This window comes from Sesamum indicum, linkage group LG2 (assembly GCF_000512975.1).
Source record: "Sesamum indicum cultivar Zhongzhi No. 13 linkage group LG2, S_indicum_v1.0, whole genome shotgun sequence".
Classification (NCBI taxonomy): Eukaryota; Viridiplantae; Streptophyta; class Magnoliopsida; order Lamiales; family Pedaliaceae; genus Sesamum; species Sesamum indicum.
The window spans coordinates 15,911,545-15,934,903 of NC_026146.1; the positions used below are offsets into that span (position 1 = coordinate 15,911,545).

Genomic DNA, 23,359 nt, shown 5'->3' on the forward strand with positions numbered 1-23,359 from the left:
TGGCATATAAATTTGCAATTAAGGGGTTTACCTATTTATGGAGTCCCGTCTCTTCATTTCCCTCGCAAAGCATATTTTTCAAATAAATTATAAAATAATAAGAAATATAATTAAATAATATCTCATTAAAAAAATATCAATCGCATCGTAACTACATCACTTGTAGTAACATAATTTTTGTTATGATATAATTATATATATAATTAAAAATAATAAATATATTATAATATATAAATAATTATATATTTAATAGAATTCGAAACCATGAAGTAGACAATTGTTGGGGACATTGGAGAAACCTCTACCATCGCTTGGCCGACGTGTTCCATTACCGTCACGTCAAAACCCCTTTGAATCTCCCTCTCCACGTGTCCAACTATAAATAGCTTCCTCATTGGCCTTTATCCATCACAATTTCGGGCTCTTATTTCATTTCTCGTCACGTAAAATAAATGAATTTCTAGAGAGAGAAAATTCCAGACCAGGGGGGAAAGTGTCTAAACAAAAAGGATTCTGTGTGCATAGATGGCGACGCCGGAGATACAGAATGCCGGCTTTTCGGTGATGGCAGCGGCACCGGCGGCTGCTCCGGTTGATCAGAGCAGTCACTCGGCTGCGGCGCTGAGTGTTTCCTCGCCAATTCGATTTTTTTTGTTCTTTCATAAGGCTATTCGTAGCGAGCTGGACGGAATTCATCGGTCGGCAATGGCTTTGGCCACGAATGGAAGTGGAGGTGATATCAAGCAGTTGATGGAGAAGTGGCATTTCTTGCGCTCGATTTACAAGCACCACTCCAATGCAGAGGATGAGGTTGTGCGCTTGTGTTTTATGTCGAAAGTGGATGTGTTTTTGCTGCTAATTGTACTTTACTGAGTTGTTTCTCTACTAAAATTTGGTTCGAATTTTCACTTCGTTGATCTATTTGGAGCATTCATAGCATTTTAGCGAAATTTAAATTAGGTGTTTGTTTTATTGGTTTTATTTATCTGTGAATTATCTATTTCTTATCGTTACTTCACCTCTATATGCTCTTTCCCAGAAATTGAACACAATTAAAGAAGGCAATCAAGACATGATCGTTTTTCTAAATAGCTGCAAGTTAGTCTTTTCTTCCTCCAACCTTGTAGGAAAAGTTTGATGGTTTCATTTAAAAGAAATGGACAAAATTTTGAAGAGCTCCTTGACTAGTACAGGGTGTCGGACCTCTGTGGACATGTTGCAGGTTAACCCTTAAAAGTGTGTGACAAAATTTTTGATTACCGGTGCATTCAATTTTTTTTTTTCTATTTTTTTGTTTTTGTTCAGGGTGAATAGCAATTTAATCCCTATGAAAAAAATAGAGCAATTTACCCTCCTATACTTTTTAAAATGAAGCAATTTACCTCCCTATATAGGGAGGTAAATTGCTTCATTTTAAATAATATAGGGAGGTAAATTGTTGTATTTTAAAAAAATATAGGGAGGTAAATCGCTATTTGTTTTTTCATAAGGGGTAATTTGCTCATTTGCGATATCACAAGGGGGTTGCTTGCATTTTTCCCTTTTTGTTTCTCTGTTTTATTATACAATAAAACCAGAACGTATGTCATGTCTTGTGAACAATTATACTTACAGGCATGTATGGTGGGTGGCTGGGGTGCATGCTGTTCTAGTGGAGCATGCTAGTGAAAGAATGATTATCGATCTGTATCTAGTTTGATAGAATCTAGAAGGAAGTTTATGACTTTAGGTTGACAGGAAAATCTAATGGTAGTGTCTTAGATCAGATTGTTGTATGGCAATGGTTATCGTAATTTCGCATTGTATTATATACTCTGGAAATCTGATGAGCTCTTCGTATTAATGCATCTTTTAGTATTAGTTTTAGTTCCTGTATTGATTTTACAGTGGCTAAGTTCTCTTGTCTCTCCACTATATTTTAACCCCATAGTGGAACTTCAAGGTCTGCAAAAGAGCGTATTGTTTTAATATACCAAGATGCTGTAAAGATTTCAGACAAGGTCCATGCAGATTCTCACCCTTGCTTTACTTTTTTTTATCAAGAATTGTTGAGCTATGTTGAGTCAATTGAGTAGCATCTCATGTGCGTCGAATCTACTTTCCTCTTACTTTAGCTAACTGATCTCTTTGTATAATAAGAGGAATGTGTGTAGCAAATATTATAAAATCATTCATAATGTTAATGGCAGGTTATCTTTCCTGCGCTAGATATCCGTGTAAAGAATGTTGCAAAGACTTATTCCCTTGAGCATGAGGGTGAGAGTCTGCTTTTTGATCAGTTGTTCTCACTGCTGGACAATGACAAGAGAAATGAAGAAAGCTATAAGAGAGAGTTGGCGTCTTGTACAGGAGCACTGCAAACATCCATCAGTCAGCATATGTCCAAGGAAGAGGAGCAGGTTTAGTTTTTACTTTTTCTTGATTTCCTTGTCTTCTGAGAACATTTTTTTTTTTAATTTTATTGTAGAGTAGTCTATCTAAAGAATCTTGGTAAGCAAAAGCAGAACCTGATTGTTGCATGCTTTGCTCATGGTCTCTTGCAGGATTTATGAACCATTCCTTCTGCTGCTATGAAAGTAGTATGATATATTTATCACGGTAGTAGGATCTTGCTAGGTGAGTTGTTTTTCTAGATAGATAGGCAGGCTGCTTGCACAGTTCTCATCATAAGAAAATGTACAGGCCAGAGTCCTATAAAAGAATTCTAGAAATGGATGAAAATGTTATTATACACCAAGATGCTTGCAGCATTAGACATAAATATCTTTACCCTTTGGCTACAGCCATTCTCATCTAAAACTTCTTAGACCAATGAAGTCAAAGCAAAATGGCTTGATACATGGCACGGTATATGGGTGGGCTGCTCTGAAGGGGCCTTCTACTCTTTTCTATGCTGTGTTTCACTTGATATCTTCATCTTAAACAACTTGTGTGATGCGGAGAACATTGCAACTCGTTGTACCGGAGGTTATCTTGTAGTTTTATCTTAAGTGATTTGATGCTGCAAGAGTACAGTATTTATTTGTTCTCTACTTTCTTTTTTTTTTGTGTGTGTGTGGTTCTACTACAAATACATGTGAAGCAGAGCTTCTTGTTAATTTTCTGCTTCTACACTCCTTATCTCTGTATAATTTTTTCTTATTGTGTGGAAACCAAAAGAGTAATCATGAGATAATAAAAATATGTCTCTGGATTACACAAAGTTTCTTCTTCTATAGCTATATGGATTAAAACTTTATTATATAATGGAACTGATAGCATTAAATTTCAGTTTATCATGCCAAAATGCCAGGTCTCCACCATCCTCTGTATGAAAGGGTCTCATCAGAAAAATATATTGGAGAAAGATTTTGGATTCATTGCATTATCTTATGTCTAATGCTCAACATGGGTCTTTGATCTTTCCCATTCATATCCTAGAGAGGACAGTTCCTGGTGTTTTGATCAGGGTTTCTTTTATTCGGCAGGTCTTCCCATTGCTGAACGAGAAGTTCTCATTTGAGGAGCAGGCATCATTAGTTTGGGAATTTTTGTGCAGCATTCCTGTAAATATGATGGCAGAATTCTTGCCATGGCTTTCATCATCAATTTCACCAGATGAGCGGCTGGATATGCGTAAATGCTTGCACAGAATAATTCCTGATGAAAAGTTGCTTCAACAGGTGAGATGCCTTGACTAGAAGCACAAGCATGAAATAATCGGTAATCCTGCTATTCTGATTTGTCTTGTTTTCCTGATGAAGATTATATTTACCTGGATGGATGGGTCAAAAATGCGCAGTAAGCGTAAATGTTATGAAGATGATCCTAGACAGTCTAGTAGCTCTGCTACTCCAACTGAAAATGGACTCTGCTCCTGTGAATCTTACCAAAATGCTGAAGGAGGCATTCAGTCTGCTCAAAATGCTATCAGTTCTTCGCTATATTGTCCAATGGATGATATATTGCATTGGCATAAGGCAATCGAGAAGGAATTGAATGATATAGCCGAAGCAGCTAGAAGTATAAAATTAACTGGAGATTTCACTGATCTGTCTGCATTTAATAGGAGGCTGCAATTTATAGCTGAAGTTTGCATTTTCCATAGGTACTCATTTTCTTTTTGGGCCTCATCTGTTGGTATGTTTAAACTCCTTTGAGTAATCCAACTCTGTCTGAATTTGCACTGTTTTGTAGCTGGGGGCTGGGCTGGCATGTGATATGTTTCATAAGTAATTTTTTCCCAACCCCATTCCTCCAGGATCAGAAAGCTATTGGGAAGATTACCTTTGTCTTTTAGGTGTCTGATGGTAATAGAACTCATGTGCACAATTTGTTGACACAAGTTTTGCTTACTTATTCAACCTTACTACCATTTAGATGGTTGAACGTAGTGCAACTTTACCCAGAATTTTGACTTTGAGATTTTCTGATTTGTTGATTTATTGATTTATTATGGATGTGAAACTGCTAACTGTTGTGTCCTAATCCAAGGTTCTGGAAATTTTTCTATCATGTTGTTTGTAAATGTTGACTTAAAACTTCTGCTGCAGCATTGCTGAGGACAAAGTTATATTCCCTGCGGTAGATGCAGAAATGTCTTTTATACAGGAGCATACAGAAGAAGAGAGTGAATTTGACAAGTTCAGGTACTTGATAGAGAGTATTGAAAATGCTGGAGACAACTCGTCGGCAGATTTTTATTCAAAATTATGCTCGCAGGCTGATCACATAATGGGAACTGTGAAGAACCATTTTCGCAATGAGGAAATTAAGGTTAGTGTTCCACTGATCCTCTGTTCTCTCTGCATTTTTGCTTTAATACTTAGGTAGTATCTGCAAAATTCTGAATTCCCCTAGTCAAGCAAGTCATTTGACTTGGAATAATATCAGAGCATGTGCAAAGATCCAGCCATGAGGAATTATGTTTCCGTTCTCTAACCTTTGGCTATTTAAAAAAATATGTAATCTGGTGTTTGTGCACTCAAAATTCAATAATGGAACTTCTTTCTATGCTTCTAGATATTCACTTGTTGTACTATATTTTAGGTTCTTCCACTTGTCCGGCAGCATTTTAGCCCTGAACGGCAGCGAGAACTTCTGTATAAAAGCTTATGTGTGATGCCATTGAGATTGATCGAATGTGTCTTGCCATGGTTGGTTGGGTCAATGAGTGAAGAAGAAGCTCGTTGTTTCCTTTATAATATGCATATGGCAGGTATCATATTGGTTTCTGTTTTTTGTCTTTGGTAATGGCTTTTAACGAACTACTACTTTGTGCTGACTACAGATATGATTTATTCATAAACCATTTCAAACTGCAGCTCCAGCATCAGATGCTGCTTTGGTAACTCTGTTCTCTGGTTGGGCATGCAAAGGTTGTCCTGGAGGAATTTGTTTGTCTTCTACTTCAGTCGGTGGTTGTCCGGCAAAGGAACTGAAAGAAACCCAAGAAAATTTCGGAAGGTCTTATCGCTACTGTGCTTGTGCAAGTACGTTGAATGGAAGTACAACTTGTGGCCCAGCACGCAAGTGTGAGAAGACAATGAAGGAAAGAAACTTAGATTCTTCATTAGAAAGCGTTGCATTTTCAGGAGCAAAATCCCAAAATACTTCTCTCAGTAACCAGTCTTGTTGTGTTCCTGGTCTAGGAGTCAATAGCAATACCCTAGGGATGAACTCCCTAGCCTCTGCAAAATCTTTACGTTCTTTATCTTTTGGTGCAACTGCCCCATCTCTCAACTCCAGTCTTTTCAACTGGGAACCAGAAACTAGCTCCAGTATCAGTGGCCTCACAGCACGACCTATTGATAACATTTTTAAGTTTCACAAAGCAATTCGGAAGGATTTGGAATTTTTAGATGTTGAATCTGGGAAACTTAGTGATTGTGATGAAAGTTTCCTCAGACAATTCAGTGGTAGATTTCGTCTTTTATGGGGCTTATACAGAGCACACAGTAATGCGGAGGATGATATTGTATTCCCTGCCTTAGAATCGAAGGAAACTCTTCATAATGTTAGTCATTCTTATACTTTGGACCACAAGCAGGAGGAAGAATTGTTTGAGGATATCTCTTCTGCGCTAGCTGAACTATCTCAACTTCATGAAAATTTGAATGTAAAAGATGTGGCTGGAAATTTGAGTGAAAGTCTATCTGATTCTTCAAGTTGTGTTAATGGTTTGAAAAAATATAATGAGCTGGCAACCAAGGTTCAGGGCATGTGCAAATCTATTAGAGTGTCTTTAGATCATCACGTTATGCGTGAAGAGCTTGAGCTTTGGCCATTGTTTGATAGATATTTCTCTGTGGAGGAGCAGGACAAACTTGTTGGTCGCATAATTGGCACAACTGGAGCAGAGGTACTTCAGTCAATGCTGCCTTGGGTAACTTCTGCTCTTACTTTGGAAGAGCAAAATAAAATGATGGACACATGGAAACATGCAACCAAGAACACGATGTTTAGTGAGTGGCTTAATGAATGGTGGGAAGGAACTCCAGCTGCATCTTCACAGGAATCCACATCAGGAAATAGCACATCACAAGGTATTTGAATCCTGTTATAACTCACACTTGCTCTTTCTCAGACTTTGCCAACAGCTATGTTTGCTCTGGTAAAAATGTGTATCAATAATTTGGAAGGATGTTGCTTCATAACTGTTACTTTTGCCATTCTCAGAATATGATATACATGAATCCACGGACCAAAGTGATTATACATTTAAGCCTGGGTGGAAAGATATTTTCCGAATGAACCAAAATGAGCTTGAATCAGAGATAAGGAAGGTGTCTCGCGATTCAACTCTTGATCCACGAAGAAAAGCTTATCTTATTCAAAATCTAATGACCAGGTTCCACTTCTAACTATTCGTGGTGCTTCTGTTTCCCATCGCCATTTAATTCATGGAGCTCCTTATTAACTTTGTCCATTTAATGTACTCTTGTCACTGTAACTCTTGTTTAGTCGCTGGATAGCTTCTCAGCAATCAAAAACTGATGAAGCTGAAGATGGAGAATTGCTTGGATGTTTGCCATCGTTTCGTGATTCTGAGAAAAAGATCTTTGGATGTGAGCATTACAAAAGAAACTGCAAGCTTCGTGCTGCTTGCTGCGGGAAGTTAGTTGCATGCAGATTCTGCCATGATGAAGTCAATGACCATTCGATGGACAGGTAACATGAAGAAGTCTTGCTTTTGCATGGAATGTTTTAACTTTTAAGAGAAAGCTGAAGCTTTCTTAATGTACGTCTTTATCTTTGTAGGAAAGCAACGTCTGAAATGATGTGTATGAATTGCCTAAAAATTCAGCCAGTTGGACCAGTTTGCATAACCCCATCCTGCAATGGGCTTGCAATGGCAAAATATTACTGCAGTAGTTGCAAGTTCTTTGATGATGAACGGTAAGTTCTCGTCGTGTTTGTTTGCTTATGTGACTGTTGTACATTCTTTTAATTTGGAAGTATATTACATTACTGTTTGCAAGTAAAACTTCATTGAGAAATGTTACCTTATCCGTGATGGTTTGGATTTAATTGAAATTGTTGTTTAGTTTTTAATTAGGTGCAGTATTAAAATACTTGATAAGTTGTGAAGGAATTAATGATACCGGTCAGCCTTATAGAAAGGCATGCCTTTTGTCTTCTCACTATTTCTAAACAGAACAGGAGTGCAAGCAAGTTGAATTTTTTCTTGTTTATAGTCGGTTGCTAAATTTTGGTTTTTATTTCATTCATTAAGTAGATTTTTATAGAACAGAAGAGCCAGTGTCTCTTTCTTGGAGAACCTTCTAAGGATGTGTATGTTTCTTTTCTTTTGATATCCCTGTAAGTGTGCTCTGGCAACCTTTATCCTGGACAAGTGTGTTTAATTGTCGTGACGTCGTCAGATATATGGTACATACATGAATATATGTTTGCATGAACAAGTGAAGTGTGGATCTATGTACACAGTTAATTCAATCTTATGATATGACAACTGAGACCATAACATTTTTTCCTTATTTTCCTTTGGTTGGTTTGTTTTTTCTTTTTTTCTTTTCAGGGAAGTTTATCACTGTCCTTTCTGCAATTTATGCCGTGTGGGAAAAGGGCTTGGTATAGACTTCTTCCATTGCATGACCTGCAATTGTTGTTTGGCAATGAAACTAGTGGACCACAAGTGCAGGGAGAAAGGTCTTGAAACCAACTGCCCAATATGCTGCGACTTTTTGTTCACATCAAGTACAGCTGTGAGGGCTCTTCCCTGTGGCCATTACATGCATTCTGCTTGTTTCCAGGTCTATTCCTTTGTCCTCTTTTGCTGGACTTGGTTGGGATCTTATCATGCATACAATATTCACTGTAATGCTGCCACTTATCTCTCTCTCTCTCTCTTGCACACTACCAGGCATATGCTTGTGCGCATTACATTTGTCCTATTTGCAGCAAATCAATGGGAGATATGTCGGTAAGGATTAGCTCTACCTACCATGCTTGTGTACTGATTATGTAGCTGAAGTGAGAGTAGACAGTAGTTCCAGGGCTATCTCAGTTTCTCCTTTCAGAATTGCAAATTCTCTCATTAGCTTTTTGTGTTAGATAAGCCTTAGAATTATCTTCTTTGACAGACACAACGATCACGCTTGTATAATTCTGGACAGAAGACATAAACATCGCATCAAATTTCTAAACATTACCAGTTGTTCAAACAGATTGGAGTGGTATGTAAATGTTATAGACTTGGAAGGGAGGTCTTGGTAATTTCAAATGACGGAGAGGTGTAGTCAATAACTATACCTACTTTGAGGAGAGGTCGTTGTAGCTATTCAAGATCACAATCCACATAAAGTGAATCTCATTTTTCTGGAGAGAGATCCACACAAATTTTTGCTATGCTTCTCACTCAGTTTGATTTGCTTTGGGTGCTCAGCTCAGATGTGTCGTTCTTTTTGAGTTTGAGATACCCTGAATTTGACTTTTTATTAAACGAGTATCTTAAAGCATTTTATTCCCTGCCATATCAGACAGCCAACAGGAACACATACTTGTTTCTGGTTCGTTCTCTGTTGGTTACTGTAACTCTATTCCCGCTGTTAGCAATCAGATGACTGGATGTTCCCTTTATATGTTTCTTTGATGATCTGCTGGGCCTTTACTGTACTCTGTGCTTGCATATATTATCTATCTTATTTACTGAGAAACCTTTCACTCACAGGTCTACTTTGGCATGCTTGATGCTTTAATGGCTTCTGAAGTTCTTCCAGAAGAATACAGAAACCGGTGTCAAGTGAGCATGTCTTTCTCTTATTTTCTTTCTACAATTTACTTTGTACAACAGAATTATGAAGAAATTCAATTTTGGTTATGCAGGATATACTGTGCAATGACTGTGATAGAAAAGGAACTGCACCCTTTCATTGGCTGTATCACAAGTGTAGCTTTTGTGGGTCATACAATACCCGAGTAATTAAGGTCGATCGAGATCCTATTTGTTTGACATAGTCCACTTGGGTGAAATTTCCGTTCTTCAATCAATTCGTTTACGTGTATAAAAAGTTGGTGGTACCACGTGGGCAATTATGTAAATGCAGTTCTTATATAGCAAAATTTTGACATTTTTAGGCTGATAGATTAAGGTTTAGTTAGATCAGTTAAGACAGGGAACTGCATTCTACGTTTTCACTGCATAGCTACCGTCACTGGGTTTCGTGGATCTGCATTTACGTTTTTGTTTTTTGGTTTTTTGCTGCATAGTCACCGTCATTGGTTGTCCTGGATCTGGTAGCCTTTGATCTCTGTCCATTCCTTCTCCAGACTAACATTGATGATATGAACATTGGGTGAGGGATCTACCATTTCATTTGAAAACTCATCACCAAATTAATATGAGTTAAAACTTATCTGAATCTCGCTCATAAATAATAAACTTGATTCAAATATGCTTTTTAATCAATTTGCGACTTGAATTGAGTTTGTTTATGAGTAAAACTCAGTTATGTGTACTTGAATCTGATTTGTGTTGGTCCGAGTAAAGTTTGTTTCCACTGAAGTTGTTAATGAAATAAGCTGGAAAAAATATTTGAAGGGTTATATACACTTTGCACCCTTAGTTTATGTATAAAGTGCATTTATACTCTGAACTATAAAACGTAACAAAATAACCTCTCATGATATACTTTAATTTTTTTATGACAAAAATGTTTTTACTATTTACATCTTTAAAAGATCTATATTACCGTTATTCTCCTAATTAAATATAATTTAAATTATTATAATTTTTTTTTATCTAAAATAGACACTACTCAAAATTTATAATTTTTATATTAAGTATATTATCTGTATAAATTTACAGTTCTTTTATTTTTTTACATACTTTTTGCATGTGTTGTTATTGAACTTTATTAAAAAATAAATTATCAATACAGATTTAAAATATTACATCGAACATATATATATTGTAAAATATGCAATTATATAATATAATTAATGTATAATATTCTGTATTTTTTTAAGTAATGATATCATATAGATTTATTATGTGGACATGTAATTGAATAAAAATTTATAAGTTATATAACATACTTTTTCTATAATATTATATGCATTAAGTATTGATACATATTTACATGTACCTTTTAACATAAGTTATTTACTTTGTAAAATATATTTTCATATATTGAGCTTATAAATACTTTTTGTGTTTCATGATTTATAAAAAATTATAAATTATGAATATTATTTTTAAAATAAAATGTGAGTAAAATTTTAAACCACAAAAAATAATTTGAGGGAGATATTTTAATAAAAAATATTTTAGAAAGTAGAATAAAAAAAATAGGGATAAGTGAAAATGATGACATTTTTATCTTATCAAGCCAAATTATTTTGTCAATAGTGTTTTTGTTAACTTATATTTGAAAGTGTAAATAAAACACATAGTTCAGTATATCTAACCCTTATTTAAACGAACCTAAAAAAATGTTCAGGTCTTGTTTGGTTGGATGTGATGGTAACAGGTGGTTGTGGGCCTAACTCCTGAGGAGGACGTACTGAAAAATTCCAATCCTGAGTCCAACAGTGCTCCCTTACAAAATTTAACTGTACTTTTCCACCTTCCTACTAGTGTTGCACAGCGCTGGGAAGCCTTTCTATCATAAGAAGCACTTGCATTAAATTTCGTGAAAAGGTAAAGGAAAAGATGGGCAGATGTAGTGAGTTAAGCTGACAAAATTTGTTGAAGCTGCAAGCTGGTGACAAAAGAGGCAGTCGTAGGTTCAGTTGATATCTTCCAAAAGTAGTGCAATAACCTTTCTGCGAATTATGTTTGGGAGTTTTACTTGATTATATATTTCATAAGTTTTATAAGATATGGGGGGTTGCACAAATTGTTGAACTTTGCACTAAGCTCCCTACAAACATAACAATCAAACTATATGCCTACTGAAGATGAACATTTATTGCACATTTCTTGTGTTTTGGGAGGTTTAGTCTAACCAACTTAATATTTTGAGAAGGTGATGTGCATTTTCTCTTCTATAGGCATATAAATTTAGATGGTGTTTGAGTGGGCTTTTAAGTGGTCATGACAAATGGCGATGGTAGGTCGGGACCTTGTCTAGAAATCATCTTAAATAGGAATTCTGATTTAATTATTAGGTTTGAATTTAGGATTGAGGGATGGACTTTAACTGTATGAACTATGTCAAGTTCGACGTGTGTAACCCAAACCTCTCCATATAATAGTTGTAGAAATATTTAATTTATCTATGTTTGAAATTTTTATTTAATGCATACATATTGTGAAATAAATTACATTCTTAACATAATAATATCTTCTAAAATATTTAAGAATAATAATTTATTTTTTGAAAAGATATAATAAATAATTACATAAAATGCAAGAAAATTTAGTCAGATTGTACAGGTCTAATTGAAAATGGATTGGGTTTAAAACAGGTTTGAGGCTTGGACGTGGTGAGTTGTGGTTTAGGACTGAGTTGAGGTGGTTTGAATCAGATTAAAATAAAGTGGGTGGGTCTTGAACCCGCACATATTGTCATCCCTATTTATAAGTTTTTTTAAAATACACTATAATATATTAAAAAGTATTTGATAAATTTATAAAATAAAAAAGAACACGACGTTATGAATTTATAATAAACTTATCTTATAGAAAGTAAGAAGTGTTTAATTTATTTTTAAAATTTTATCATCAATTTTAATCATATTAATTGCACAATTATCATTACTAACATCCCGTGATGTCCATAATTTTACGTCATCCAAAAAATTTTAATTTTTAAATATAATCTAACATCTTATAAACTAAAAAATATTTTATAAATATATAAACTTATAAAATTTAAAACACCAATTTAACCAAACACCATCCCAATTAAACACATGGATAGTCTTTTAGGGAAAAAAATGAACCACATAAACAAAGACTATATTGATTCCCCAGCCCAAAATTATATAATTGGAGAGGGAATCAGGGTACCCTACATACGCGTGTCCGAGAAATATTCCGCCAAGCACCACAACATACAAAATCAAATCTCTTTTCCCGAGCTGTAAAAACTATATAAATTTCTGTACACTTGACGCCAGCATACACTTTTTTCATTCCCTCGTCATTTCACCAGCAAGAAAAAGGGAAAATTGAATAACGAAGCGCCATTCTCTGCTGCCCCGCCCCTGGCTCTTCATTTGATTTTCCCCCCTAATCCGCATGTCCCTGTAATTTCTTGCAAACCCTAGATTGTTTGTTGTTCGAATGTTTGTTTATCTGAGCATTGTTACATGTTTGGGTGTGTGGCGTTCCCATGGAGCTGTTTGGAGAATGGATCTTGCGTACGGATACTTATTATTATTATTATTATTCTCATGTATTGTGTGTGTGTGTGTGTGTGTGTTGATTATGTAATAATGTCAGCGAGTGATATTTTACTGTGGGGTAATTTTGTGTTATTCCGAATGAAACCGTTCCCGATGCATTGAACTTCGTCATGATCCTTTTCGTTTTCCGCGGACGCTTCGGGGTTCTCAATGAACTTTGTTGCTTAAATTGGGTTTTCGCTTGCAGAATTGAAGAATACAGGGTTCCGAGATTTGATTATGTATTAATGTCAGCGAGTGATATTTTACTGTGGGGTAATTTTGTGTTTTTCCGAATGAAAACGTTCCCGATGCATTGAACTTCGTCATGTTCCTTTTCGTTTTCCGCGGTCGCTTCGGGGTTTTCAAAGAACTTTGTTGCTTAAATTGGGTTTTCGCTTGCAGAATTGAAGCCGACAGGGTTCCCTGATATTTGGCTGGAATGTTATTCAGATAGCTAAAAACCATCGGTCAATTTGGAGGGAGCAAAGGGAATAATTTTGAAAGAGAATTAGGTGAAATTTATTGAGGGAATAGGTGGAAATAGCGGAAAACCGGGAGGAGGTGAATTTTACTGGGGAAAATGGGGGGTTCAAAAACGGAAGGGTCATCGGCGACGGTGTCACGGCGCGACCCATATGAGGTGCTTTCTGTCTCTAGGGATTCCTCTGATCTGGAGATTAAGACCGCTTACAGAAAGCTTGCTCTTAAGTAAGTCTCTCTTTGATCTTTCTTTCATGTTTACTCTAGTTTTTCGAAGAATTTAGTTCTATTGGGTGGAGTCAAGAATTGAAAGTCTGCATTGTCTCTTTATAAAGGTTTCTGAATTTTGAGGTGATTGTGTTTTTCCTCCTAAATGTCTATTATTTATGTTTATTTTTCCCCCCTAATCTAAGGAGCAGTTATTTATGTTTATTGGTGTCGCTCCATTACGTGACCAGGGTTGAGATGCACGGAATTTTAACGGGATCTTAGTGAAATTACTGGCATTACAAAAGAGGTCGGTATAATAGGTTGATTGGAGGTCTCCCATTTTCTTTTGTGTACCAATTCCCGTTTTCAAAATTTAAAGGTGTGCTGATGTGGATCAGGACGAATGCCCAGAAAATATTCTGATTACAGGAAACTTATGGTCTGTAATAACTAATAAGTTCTCCACACTTTGCACTCGTTTCAGTTTATTGCATTCTGTACTACATTTAGGGAAGGGCTAGCAGTGGATTTTGCTTATTCTCAAGGGATGAAGGAAGGAGATATCTGTTCTTTTGTAATTTTGAGAGTACTAAATGTTGAATAAAAGTTTATTCTTCTGGCCTTTCCATGAGAAACACAGGCATCTAGAATAAGAAATAGGTTGTGTGAATTTCTCCCGTTGTTGTAACCACACCATTGAGAAGTACAAATTGCAGTTGAATAACAACTCAGTCACCCGTAGAATTTGCCTGTATAATACAGAACAGCTGATTTTTTAAAAAAATCTAAAGTTTCTTGGAATAGTTAACAAATAAACCCTGGCAATTGATAGGTACCATCCAGACAAGAATTCTAACAATCCTGAAGCTTCTGAGCTTTTCCAGGAGGTTGCATATTCGTATAGTATTCTATCCGACCCAGAGAAGAGGAGGCAATACGATATTGCCGGATTTGAGGTACTCCTGTCTGTGATTAGATGTTTCTGTGAACTCTTTTAATCTTCAAATTTACTAAAGTTTTCAGGAAAAAAAGTTATGTTTGTGGTGTTTAATTATCAAATTTGCAAAACTGCTTTTTCACAGCAAAGTTTGCTATAGGTTTTGAAGTAATTTTTGTTTTTGGGCCCACGGAAAGTATCTTAGGTTGAAGAGGGAAACAACTACTAAGTCATTTAGATTGTTTGAGTGGATTAATTTTCTTGGAGACTCCTGTTCGGAACTTCTTTGCATGCTTTGCTCTGTCTTCCTTGTGTCCTCTCACTTTTCTCAATCAAATAATACTCTGTTAAGTATAATCTCTACCTAGTTAGTATTTCAAGTAATTCAAACCATCTTTCTCTTTTGAGTAAGTTCTGCTGACTGTAATTGTTTTAATATCCATTATTAATGATAATTAGGCGATTGAAGCTAAAGAAATGGATATGGAGATTGATTTGTCGAACCTTGGAACTGTAAACACGGTGTTTGCAGCTTTATTCAGGTTATATATGTGTTTTTGTATTTGAATCCTTTATTATATGTGTGTGTTTTACTTTTTTATTTTTACAGCAAGCTGGGTGTCCCAATAAAGACGACAATTCCGGCTACTGTTCTTGAAGAGGCTTTGAGTGGAACTCCCACAGTTAGACCTCTTCCAATTGGAAATTCAGTTAGTGGAAAGGTACTATCTCCCTTAAGACGATAAAGAGTTCAATTTTCTTGCTAATCTTAATTTCCCTTTATTGTTATTTTCTATTCATCTTATTATTGTTGTTTTTCCGAAACAGGTCGAAAAGCAGTGTGCTCACTTCTTCAGTGTTTCTATTAATGAAGAACAAGCAGAGGCGGGAATTGTAGTTAGAGTTACTTCAGCTGCACAGAGCAAATTTAAGGTGTGTATTAATGTTACCTTGGGGGAAAAATCTTGTACATACCTGGATAGGGCATTCTTACTTTGTGAAGGATACTTCTTTCACTTTCACATTTCGATGTGTGTAGCCATGCACAAATGAGTTCCATTCTAATGGTTCTAATGATGCATTATTTGTAGCTGTTGTACTTTGAACATGAGGCAAATGGGGGATACGGTCTGGCGTTACAGGTAAATAAATTTGGTTTCAGTTTTGGTTGTTGAATAACTCTTTCTTTTGTCCAGCTAAAAGTATGAACTTCCATTTGAGATTTAGAGTATAATCTCGTCTAAGATAGTACATTTTCTCACACACGATCAAAAGATAAATTTGAATAACTAGAGAACATAAGAACAATATGATGTGATATTAGATTTCCTAAGTTGAAAAGTATAGCCATGGTGCATGTCTGCAACGCGCCTTTTTAAAGCATATCTTTACAGAAATAATTTATATGATTATACCATTATCATCTATACCAAAATTTGTGTTTCTAATTTTTTAGCCAAAATTTTCAGGACAAAGGCAGATTATAATCAGAAGCTTAGCAAGAAAAATCACAAATTTAATTATTTTATATTATACCAAGAAAATTAAGTTATTATATTAAAAATAACAATATGTTGAATCATAATAAAGTAATCATTTCAAAGGAAATAACAAAAAGAGGTGAAAATGACATAAAAGAAAAGAAAGGACAAGAAAGGTAAAGAGACTACAGTAGCAAGAAAGAAAGAATAAATCACAAAGGAAAATACATTACCTGAAGGAAGACAAACATTACTATTCGAGAGAAACTGGTGCAGTTTAGGGTTTGTTTTGTTAGTGTGTTTTTTTTTTATATAAAAATATAATAATCTTACTATTTTTAATAAAAGCTCAACACAGCATTTTGGGGCTTCGATTGAGCCAGGGGTGCCATGGTGCAGGCCATGGCTGTGCTGGGCTAAAGCCTAGCACTCTTTTGGGAAATGGTCTGGTTCTCACCTTTTGCGCCATGCCCCATTAGTAACTATGCAGCAATAATGCCCTCTTGGAAATTCCAATTGTCCTTTCTGCCACTTGCTAAGTTGTGTAGAACTTTAGATCTTGGTTACATCCCTCCCTCACACATAGATGAATGTGCCATGGTATTCACCATGGCGACCCTCTTTTGTGTGAGATCCTTCCTGGTTATTTTTGCTCTAATTAAAAGTTCGTCCAGTATATTCCTTTCCTTAACTGGGTTTTAACTGTTTAGAACACTTAACATTTACTGATATTTTGTTATTTATTAGCTATTTTTAACAGAAAAAAAAAAAAATAAACTGCCTTTATTTTGGTGAAACTTGTGAATCTTCTGTTCCTTGTTAGTGGATGAATATATCTCACTTGGCACAGTTTTGCTACTGCTAAACATTTATAGGAAGAATGTGAGAGGACAGGTAAAGTAACAACTGCTGGAATGTACTTCTTGCGTTTCCAAGTGTACAGAATGGATTCAACTATGAACGCGGTATGTGTGTTTACATTTCTTTCACTTCAGATACTTTTACAATTACTTTTACTGATAAAAACACCATTTTGGTCGTTTAGTTGGCAATGGCTAAGGACCCGGAAGCTGCTTTCTTCAAAAGGCTGGAAGGCCTTCAACCTTGTGAAGTCTCGGAACTAAAAGCTGGGACCCACATATTTGCTGTTTATGGTTGGAACTGCCTATACATATGCTTATTCTTATAGATTCTATTCTACAGATACCTGAGGACTGATTTCCGTCCTGATTCTTGCAGGAGATAATTTTTTTAAACCTGCCTCTTATACAATTGAGGCCCTTTGTGCAAAGTCATATGAGGATACAACTCACAAGCTTAAAGACATTGAAGCTCAGCTTTTGAAGAAGAGAAATGAGTTACGCCAATTCGAGATAGAATATAGGAAGGTATTTCGTATTCCTGCCTTGCTTGTTATGCATGGTTTATAGTAGGATGCCCATTATGCAATCTTTTTCCCAACAATTTTCAGGCAGTGGCACGCTTCCAAGAGGTCACCAGTAGATATAGCCAGGAAAAGCAATCTGTAAGTTTGCTTCCTAACAATCCTTTACTTTAAAATGTTTATTTTCATCCTCTGGAGCTTAATTTCCTTTTAATCCAGAAACTGTTTCTTATTTAAGGAATCTAAAATACAAGGAAGTTAGATTGAGGAATATCTTTTCTAAGCCTTTGACATCTTGAATTTGAATCGGATTGTTAGGTAACACAGTTTTTTATAATGTAATGTAATATTTGCTTTCAGACATTTAATAGCCTCTAACTCTAGTTTCATATTTCATTGAAGCATTTCTGAAGTAATTTTTTCTGCTTTCAACTACTGGACTACCATCTTGTTTTCCTGTGAATAAAGAACATGTTTGAAGAAGTTAGTCAATTACATGAATACTAGTTTGAAAGGCCATTGAGATTATGCATGCTACTGAAGAGTGAGCTGGCAACTCGTAGGCAGTGGCTGCATGGATCATATAAATGGAAAACAGGCATGACCCAGATCTTGTTTTCCTGTGAATAAAGAACATTTTTTAAGAAGTTAGTCAATTGCATGAGTACTAGTTTGAAAGGCCATTGAGATTATGCATGCTACTGAAGAGTGAGCTGGCAACTCGTAGGCAGTGGCTGCATGGATCATATAAATGGAAAACAGGCATGACCCAGATCTTGTTTTCCTGTGAATAAAGAACATTTTTGAAGAAGTTAGTCAATTACATGAATACTAGTTGTAAGCCCATTGAGATTATTGCATGCTACTGAAGAGTGAGCTGGCAACTCATAGGCAGTGGCTGCATTAATCATATCAGTGGGGAACAGGCATGACCCAGATGTTGAGGTTTCTCTTCGTAGTTGATCCTTCCATAGCTGCAACCAGATTAAGAGCTCAAACAGCAGCTAGGTCTTGTTGTCCTGCCTGCCATACGATAACTCCCAGCTGCTAACTTCTTTCTGCCTGTGATGTTCTTTGTCTTGAAGCTTTAGTAAGGTAAGGGTGTCTGGTGGCAGTCCATTCTTTTGGCTGTCGTCTAGGCCAATTGGCTGCATTGGCTCCTAATGCCTGCCTCTCCTTTGTCAATGAAAGGAGTACTGGCTCGCTCTGGTGCTTAACAGAATAAATGGAAGAAAAAAAGCTTTTCATCTTACACTAATATTGGACTCAGAATTTTTCCTGCAAAAAACCATCTCTGTACTTGGATATCTTCTTGATGCTTCCAGTCAATAGGAGAGTAGGAGTCATTGTCATGGAGCACTTCCATGATATGTCCATTCATGTCTAGGAATTCCATCTTTCAAAAAAATACTTGGTTCTTTTACCATAGTTGGCCTAATCTTTTTAAGAATTGTATTTTTATTTGTTAACCATCAACCTTTGTTGCTTTTGCTTTGCTATTTATTTAATTAATTATCGGCTTTTATGCTATGCCTGAACAGGTGGATGAGCTGCTAAAACAGCGAGATAGCATCCACTCTTCTTTTACCGTGGCGAGGTCTCTTTCTCTTCTTAGCGGGAGTGCACATTTTGGCAACAGTAGTAGCAGCAAATCTTGGAGGTTCAGTCTCAGTCTTAAAGGATTAGACAAAAAGTGAGTGGTCAGTGGTGTTAAAATTCTGCGCACACTCTGAGGTCTTGAAGTTTTCTGAGTTGTAGTCTGCTCTCTAATTATGTATTCAAAGATCGGAATTCTGGGTTCTCTTGCTTAAATTTGTGATATTTTTGCTGTAAAATGTAAGGTTTGTGTAAATATAGTTCTAGTCTTGGAGAGGTGTTTAAATATTCAACCCCCAAATTGGGATACTTTATAGAACTATAGGAAAATTCAATTATAAATTGAGGTATTGTTATAACAGTAATTCTTTTCAAACTTATGTTCTATAGAAATTTAGTTTATTCATTTGTATTGGGAAGGAGCTGCTTGTTATGCTGCTCTCCTTGTTACTATAAGTTTATTAACAGCTGGTGTGGCTGAGCTTATAAGCTCCTGAAATTATAAGATGCTCAAAAAATCGTTCGGCAATTTTATTTTATTTATTTTTTTCAAAGAAAGGGAAATTTACTTTTTTAGTTTTGTACCTGTACTCAATATTATCCTTTTTTTTTCTGTTTGAAGTCGAGTCTCAATATTGATGAAATTCAGTTCTAGCAACTTATACATGAGTACAATCACGTGAAGCAACATGTGACCACTAATGTTGACTGGTTATTTTTTAAATATCAAAATTCCAAAAAAATATATAAGATTTTTAAATATTTAAAAAATTCCAAAAAGTAACATATCATAAGATTCTTGGTCTTATTTTAACCAAACATTTCAACAGCTTCTCTGTAAAATAGCTTAAAATCATCTTATAAAAATATATAAACTTATAAGATATTGTGACAAAAGACCTTCTAAATGCATGTATGAAATAATCAAAATGATAACGTTAAGATTTAAGGTGTAGATTGTAATCAGGAGTGGTTCATTTGGCTCCTAGTTTCTTATCCACTTCTCTACTTAGCTTTCTTGTTTGTATTTTGTGAGATTAGGACAAATAGTGTTTTGTTTAATGTGAAAATGAATGGACAAATAGTGTTTTGTATAATGTTAAAATGAATGGACAAATAGTGTTTTGTTTATGTTAAAATGAATGGGCAGTGACTGGACTTCAACTATTTCATTATAGGTTTAGAAGGTGCATGTGATGTTTATTAGCAGCCAATCTGCTTTGTATTGTCTTAGCAATTACCCCTCTCTTCATTTGTCCATCTTTTTAAGTCATTGTTTATTGGGTACATTACATTCACAACCTATTTGGTTATATTAAATATATAAATTAACACCCTCTCTCATTTACAAAATTATACGTACATCTTCTGAGAATTGTCTGTATAAATTTTTTTAAGGTCATTTATAATTACACCTATAACCTCAAGGGATGTATTTGTAATTTTTATAAAAAAAATTGGAGAATTTATGTATTGGAATTGGATAAAATCTTGCCTTGTTTTAGAACAAAAAATTATTATTTTATTATGAGCAAGGCAAACATAGCCCTTCTATGCATTTAAAAAATATCATATATCAAACAAAGTCTAGTGCCAATATATAAATTGACAGGAGACCCACTAATAAGTTAATCGCTAATCTCAATTAGCGACTATGGGTTATAGGTCATCTGTTCATACACATATATACATAGCTTACAACAAAATAATTGATTTATATTAAGAAGTTGTGAGTTTGAATTATACAGATGTAGTCTATTTTTAATAGTAGTGTTGTTACTTTGTGTACTTTAAATTTGTTGATTGATTTAGAAATATTGATGCATTGCATACTGAATATTGTAGTAATAATATGTTGGTTGATTTAAAACTGTCGATGTATTTTAAAAAAAATAAAATAATTAATTCAAACAAAGACCTCATCTACAAAAATCAATTTACTCAAAAACTACATTAATATTCTTTTGTTGGAAACTTCTTGTCCTGACCTATAATGTTAAACATATATAACTATGTTGTTTTTTAGTATCTCAAAACAAATTTGCATCTTCTTTAGTCATATGTGGCTACAAAACATGATGGGATTTGTTTATATATATATCCAAGATTCTTAAAGAAGCCTCCAACCATGCATGTTCTCAGGTAAATCAGTATAGCTTTAACTCTCTTGTCTCTAAACCTAGTCCAGACCCTCACATGTATATCAATATAATATTTGCATTCTTGGATCACAATCTTAGTTTATTCAATCCCTACCCAGATTCCCTAATTTGTCTCCCCAAACAACACAATTAATTGTGTATACGATCCAATATTTGTTAATTTAGCTCATTAAATATGGTTTACCAATAGGTAAATTATACTTAGACACCCTAATCTATGGTCTATTTATACAATCAATTATTTTTTCGGTGGGTGTATGTATAATTATCCAATAATAATTTTTTTGGCAGTGTATAAGTAACTTTTCATAAAGCAAGGTTGGTCTGTGTGAATGTGTCGATATTTTTGTTGGGTGTATATATAATTATTCAAAATGTATGGACGATTTGTGTAAACAGACCATAAATCAATAGTATAAATATAATTATCCCTTATATTTAACAAATTTAAAGCTTTCAATCTTATCAGTCGAACAGCGTTGAGAGTTAGTTGATCACAAAATGTATTACATAGTGTTAATTGTTACTTATTCTCTGTCCACACAAAATAATTTGTATTTATGAGAAATTAAGAGGCAGTATTATTCCCGCATTCGTGAATATATACAATTTTCTCATGAAATTTATGTCGGGTTTGGTATATATCATGCTGACGTGTACGTCCCAGTACTACAGACGTGGCAGGATAAAGTAGGATATTAATTAAACAGTAGGCATTAGTTAAATGAATAGCTTAATTAAGGAAATCATACATAATAATATAATCCTTTTGACATGTGAAAGTGTGTTGTGGGCAGTTAAAGCAGCTTATTTGCAGTAACACGTTCATGTGGTGTTTATGTTGCCGTCTAATTGTCCACTCTATTCCCAACCCAAACCAAATTTCATCTTGTCCTATTGATTCACCAACCCCACCCCCCACCCTACCCTTTAATCTCTCAATTTTAGGCAAATCCTCGAGCTTTAACTGTACGATATTGTTTTATTAATAAAATTTGAAATTATTCAATATATATATATATCTTTGGGCCTTAAAATTTTTGTTTAATCACATAATAGATATGATTAATATGTAACTTAATTGGGACTGATTAGTCCTAATTTTAATTATAAAAAGAATAAATTACAGTTATCTTTAAGATTTGATATAATTATTAAATATATTCTTATTATTTGAAAAACTAAAAGTCCCCCTTCAAATGGAAAATGATTTATGTAGTCCTAAAGAGTGTGGTGAAAATTATTAATTAATTTACTCTTGCAGATTTTTATTTTTATTTTTTCAAAAACAAAATTTGAAAAAATATTAAGAAGAATTTGAGGAAGAAAAAATAAATAATCCATAAAGAATAATTAGTTTATAAAATTATTTTAGAAAATTTTAAAAAATATATAAAATTATAAATTATGATTTAAAAGGACATTATGGTTAATTTACCATAAAAATTGAATGGAAGCCTAATATAGGCTCACAAAATCAGTTCGTTGTTATACAAATGTTAAAATTATATAGTATTTATAATTTTTTAAATAATGATAAAATATTTGTAATTATATTAAATTTGAGGGGAGGTGACTGAAATTTACGGTTATTAAATGTATATAAGTTTTAAGTGTATATATATATATATATAGAGAGAGAGAGAGAGAGAGATGGATGGAGGAGTCAGTTCACATGACCTAAAGCAAACTCCACCCACCCTATGCAACTTTATGTATTAAAATGAAAGAAGTAGGTTGGTAGTGTCACTTGGAATATATGGGGGGACTTATATGAGTCATCAACACTCACATCAGCTTAGCTTGGATTACTATTATTATTAATAATTAAATGAATACTCTGAACATATCCAAAAAACGGGATATTATTACAAGTTGGGGTGGGAAAACAGAATGTGACATTAGGGAGGGGGTGGGGGTACATCCCTTTTCGGATCCTTCCAAAGTAATGGCTGTAAAAAGGGAAGAAATTAAGATAGACTAGAAAGTGAAATGATGAGATGTTGTGTTGTGATAGGATCATGTCTGCAATTATCTTAGATTAGGACCATATAATAACCTCTCATTGGCTTAATTGTCTTGATAAACACATCCTGGTGGGCCGCGTTTGGGATTCGGGCAATCTCACACCATAATATCGCCATCACTTCAATCAACAACAAAACAAAACACACCCATGATTGATTAAACTCCCCTTATTACACTCCGTTTTTAATTATATTACCTACCTGCTGGAAACCATTAACTCCAACACCCACACCCCCCCCCCCACCAA

At 34.7% G+C, this 23,359-nt stretch overlaps 2 protein-coding genes across 8 annotated transcripts; both read left to right on the forward strand.

Annotated features, from left to right (window-relative positions):
• On the forward strand, positions 403-9,822 carry LOC105156364 (zinc finger protein BRUTUS). Of its 3 annotated transcripts, XM_011072477.2 has the most exons (15): positions 676-810; positions 2,209-2,399; positions 2,544-2,616; positions 3,468-3,662; positions 3,744-4,087; positions 4,533-4,755; positions 5,029-5,197; positions 5,304-6,524; positions 6,658-6,829; positions 6,943-7,149; positions 7,240-7,377; positions 8,018-8,252; positions 8,363-8,422; positions 9,170-9,241; positions 9,325-9,822. In XM_011072477.2, exons 4-15 carry the CDS (start codon positions 3,552-3,554, stop codon positions 9,454-9,456), a joined length of 3,084 nt encoding a protein of 1,027 aa, XP_011070779.1. In that variant the 5' UTR covers positions 676-810; positions 2,209-2,399; positions 2,544-2,616; positions 3,468-3,551; the 3' UTR covers positions 9,457-9,822. The 3 variants fall into 3 exon arrangements, with proteins under 3 accessions (XP_011070778.1, XP_011070779.1, XP_020547517.1); XM_011072476.2 differs by lacking the exon at positions 2,544-2,616 and having other exon boundaries at positions 403-810; positions 2,190-2,399; XM_020691858.1 differs by lacking the exon at positions 2,544-2,616.
• Positions 12,458-19,441, forward strand: LOC105156365 (chaperone protein dnaJ 15). Of its 5 annotated transcripts, XM_020698418.1 has the most exons (13): positions 12,458-12,693; positions 13,040-13,107; positions 13,237-13,542; positions 14,357-14,480; positions 14,921-15,003; positions 15,072-15,183; positions 15,290-15,394; positions 15,553-15,603; positions 16,818-16,907; positions 16,988-17,096; positions 17,182-17,330; positions 17,414-17,467; positions 18,868-19,441. In XM_020698418.1, the coding sequence occupies exons 3-13, from the start codon at positions 13,415-13,417 to the stop codon at positions 19,021-19,023; spliced, it is 1,161 nt and encodes a 386-aa protein (XP_020554077.1). In that variant the 5' UTR covers positions 12,458-12,693; positions 13,040-13,107; positions 13,237-13,414; the 3' UTR covers positions 19,024-19,441. The 5 variants fall into 5 exon arrangements, with proteins under 5 accessions (XP_020554077.1, XP_011070781.1, XP_011070780.1 ...); XM_011072479.2 differs by lacking the exon at positions 13,040-13,107 and having other exon boundaries at positions 12,458-12,807; XM_011072478.2 differs by lacking the exon at positions 13,040-13,107.

Coding starts and splice junctions, on each gene's coding strand:
- LOC105156364 (XM_011072476.2), top strand. CDS start 526: ATGGCGACGCCGGAGATACAGAATGCCGGCTTTTCGGTGATGGCAGCG. Junction 7,378..8,017: donor AAGTTCTTTGATGATGAACG/GTAAGTTCTCGT, acceptor TTTTCTTTTCAG/GGAAGTTTATCACTGTCCTT. Junction 8,423..9,169: donor AATCAATGGGAGATATGTCG/GTAAGGATTAGC, acceptor TTTCACTCACAG/GTCTACTTTGGCATGCTTGA.
- LOC105156365 (XM_011072479.2), top strand. CDS start 13,415: ATGGGGGGTTCAAAAACGGAAGGGTCATCGGCGACGGTGTCACGGCGC. Junction 15,004..15,071: donor GTGTTTGCAGCTTTATTCAG/GTTATATATGTG, acceptor TTATTTTTACAG/CAAGCTGGGTGTCCCAATAA. Junction 17,331..17,413: donor TCGAGATAGAATATAGGAAG/GTATTTCGTATT, acceptor AACAATTTTCAG/GCAGTGGCACGCTTCCAAGA.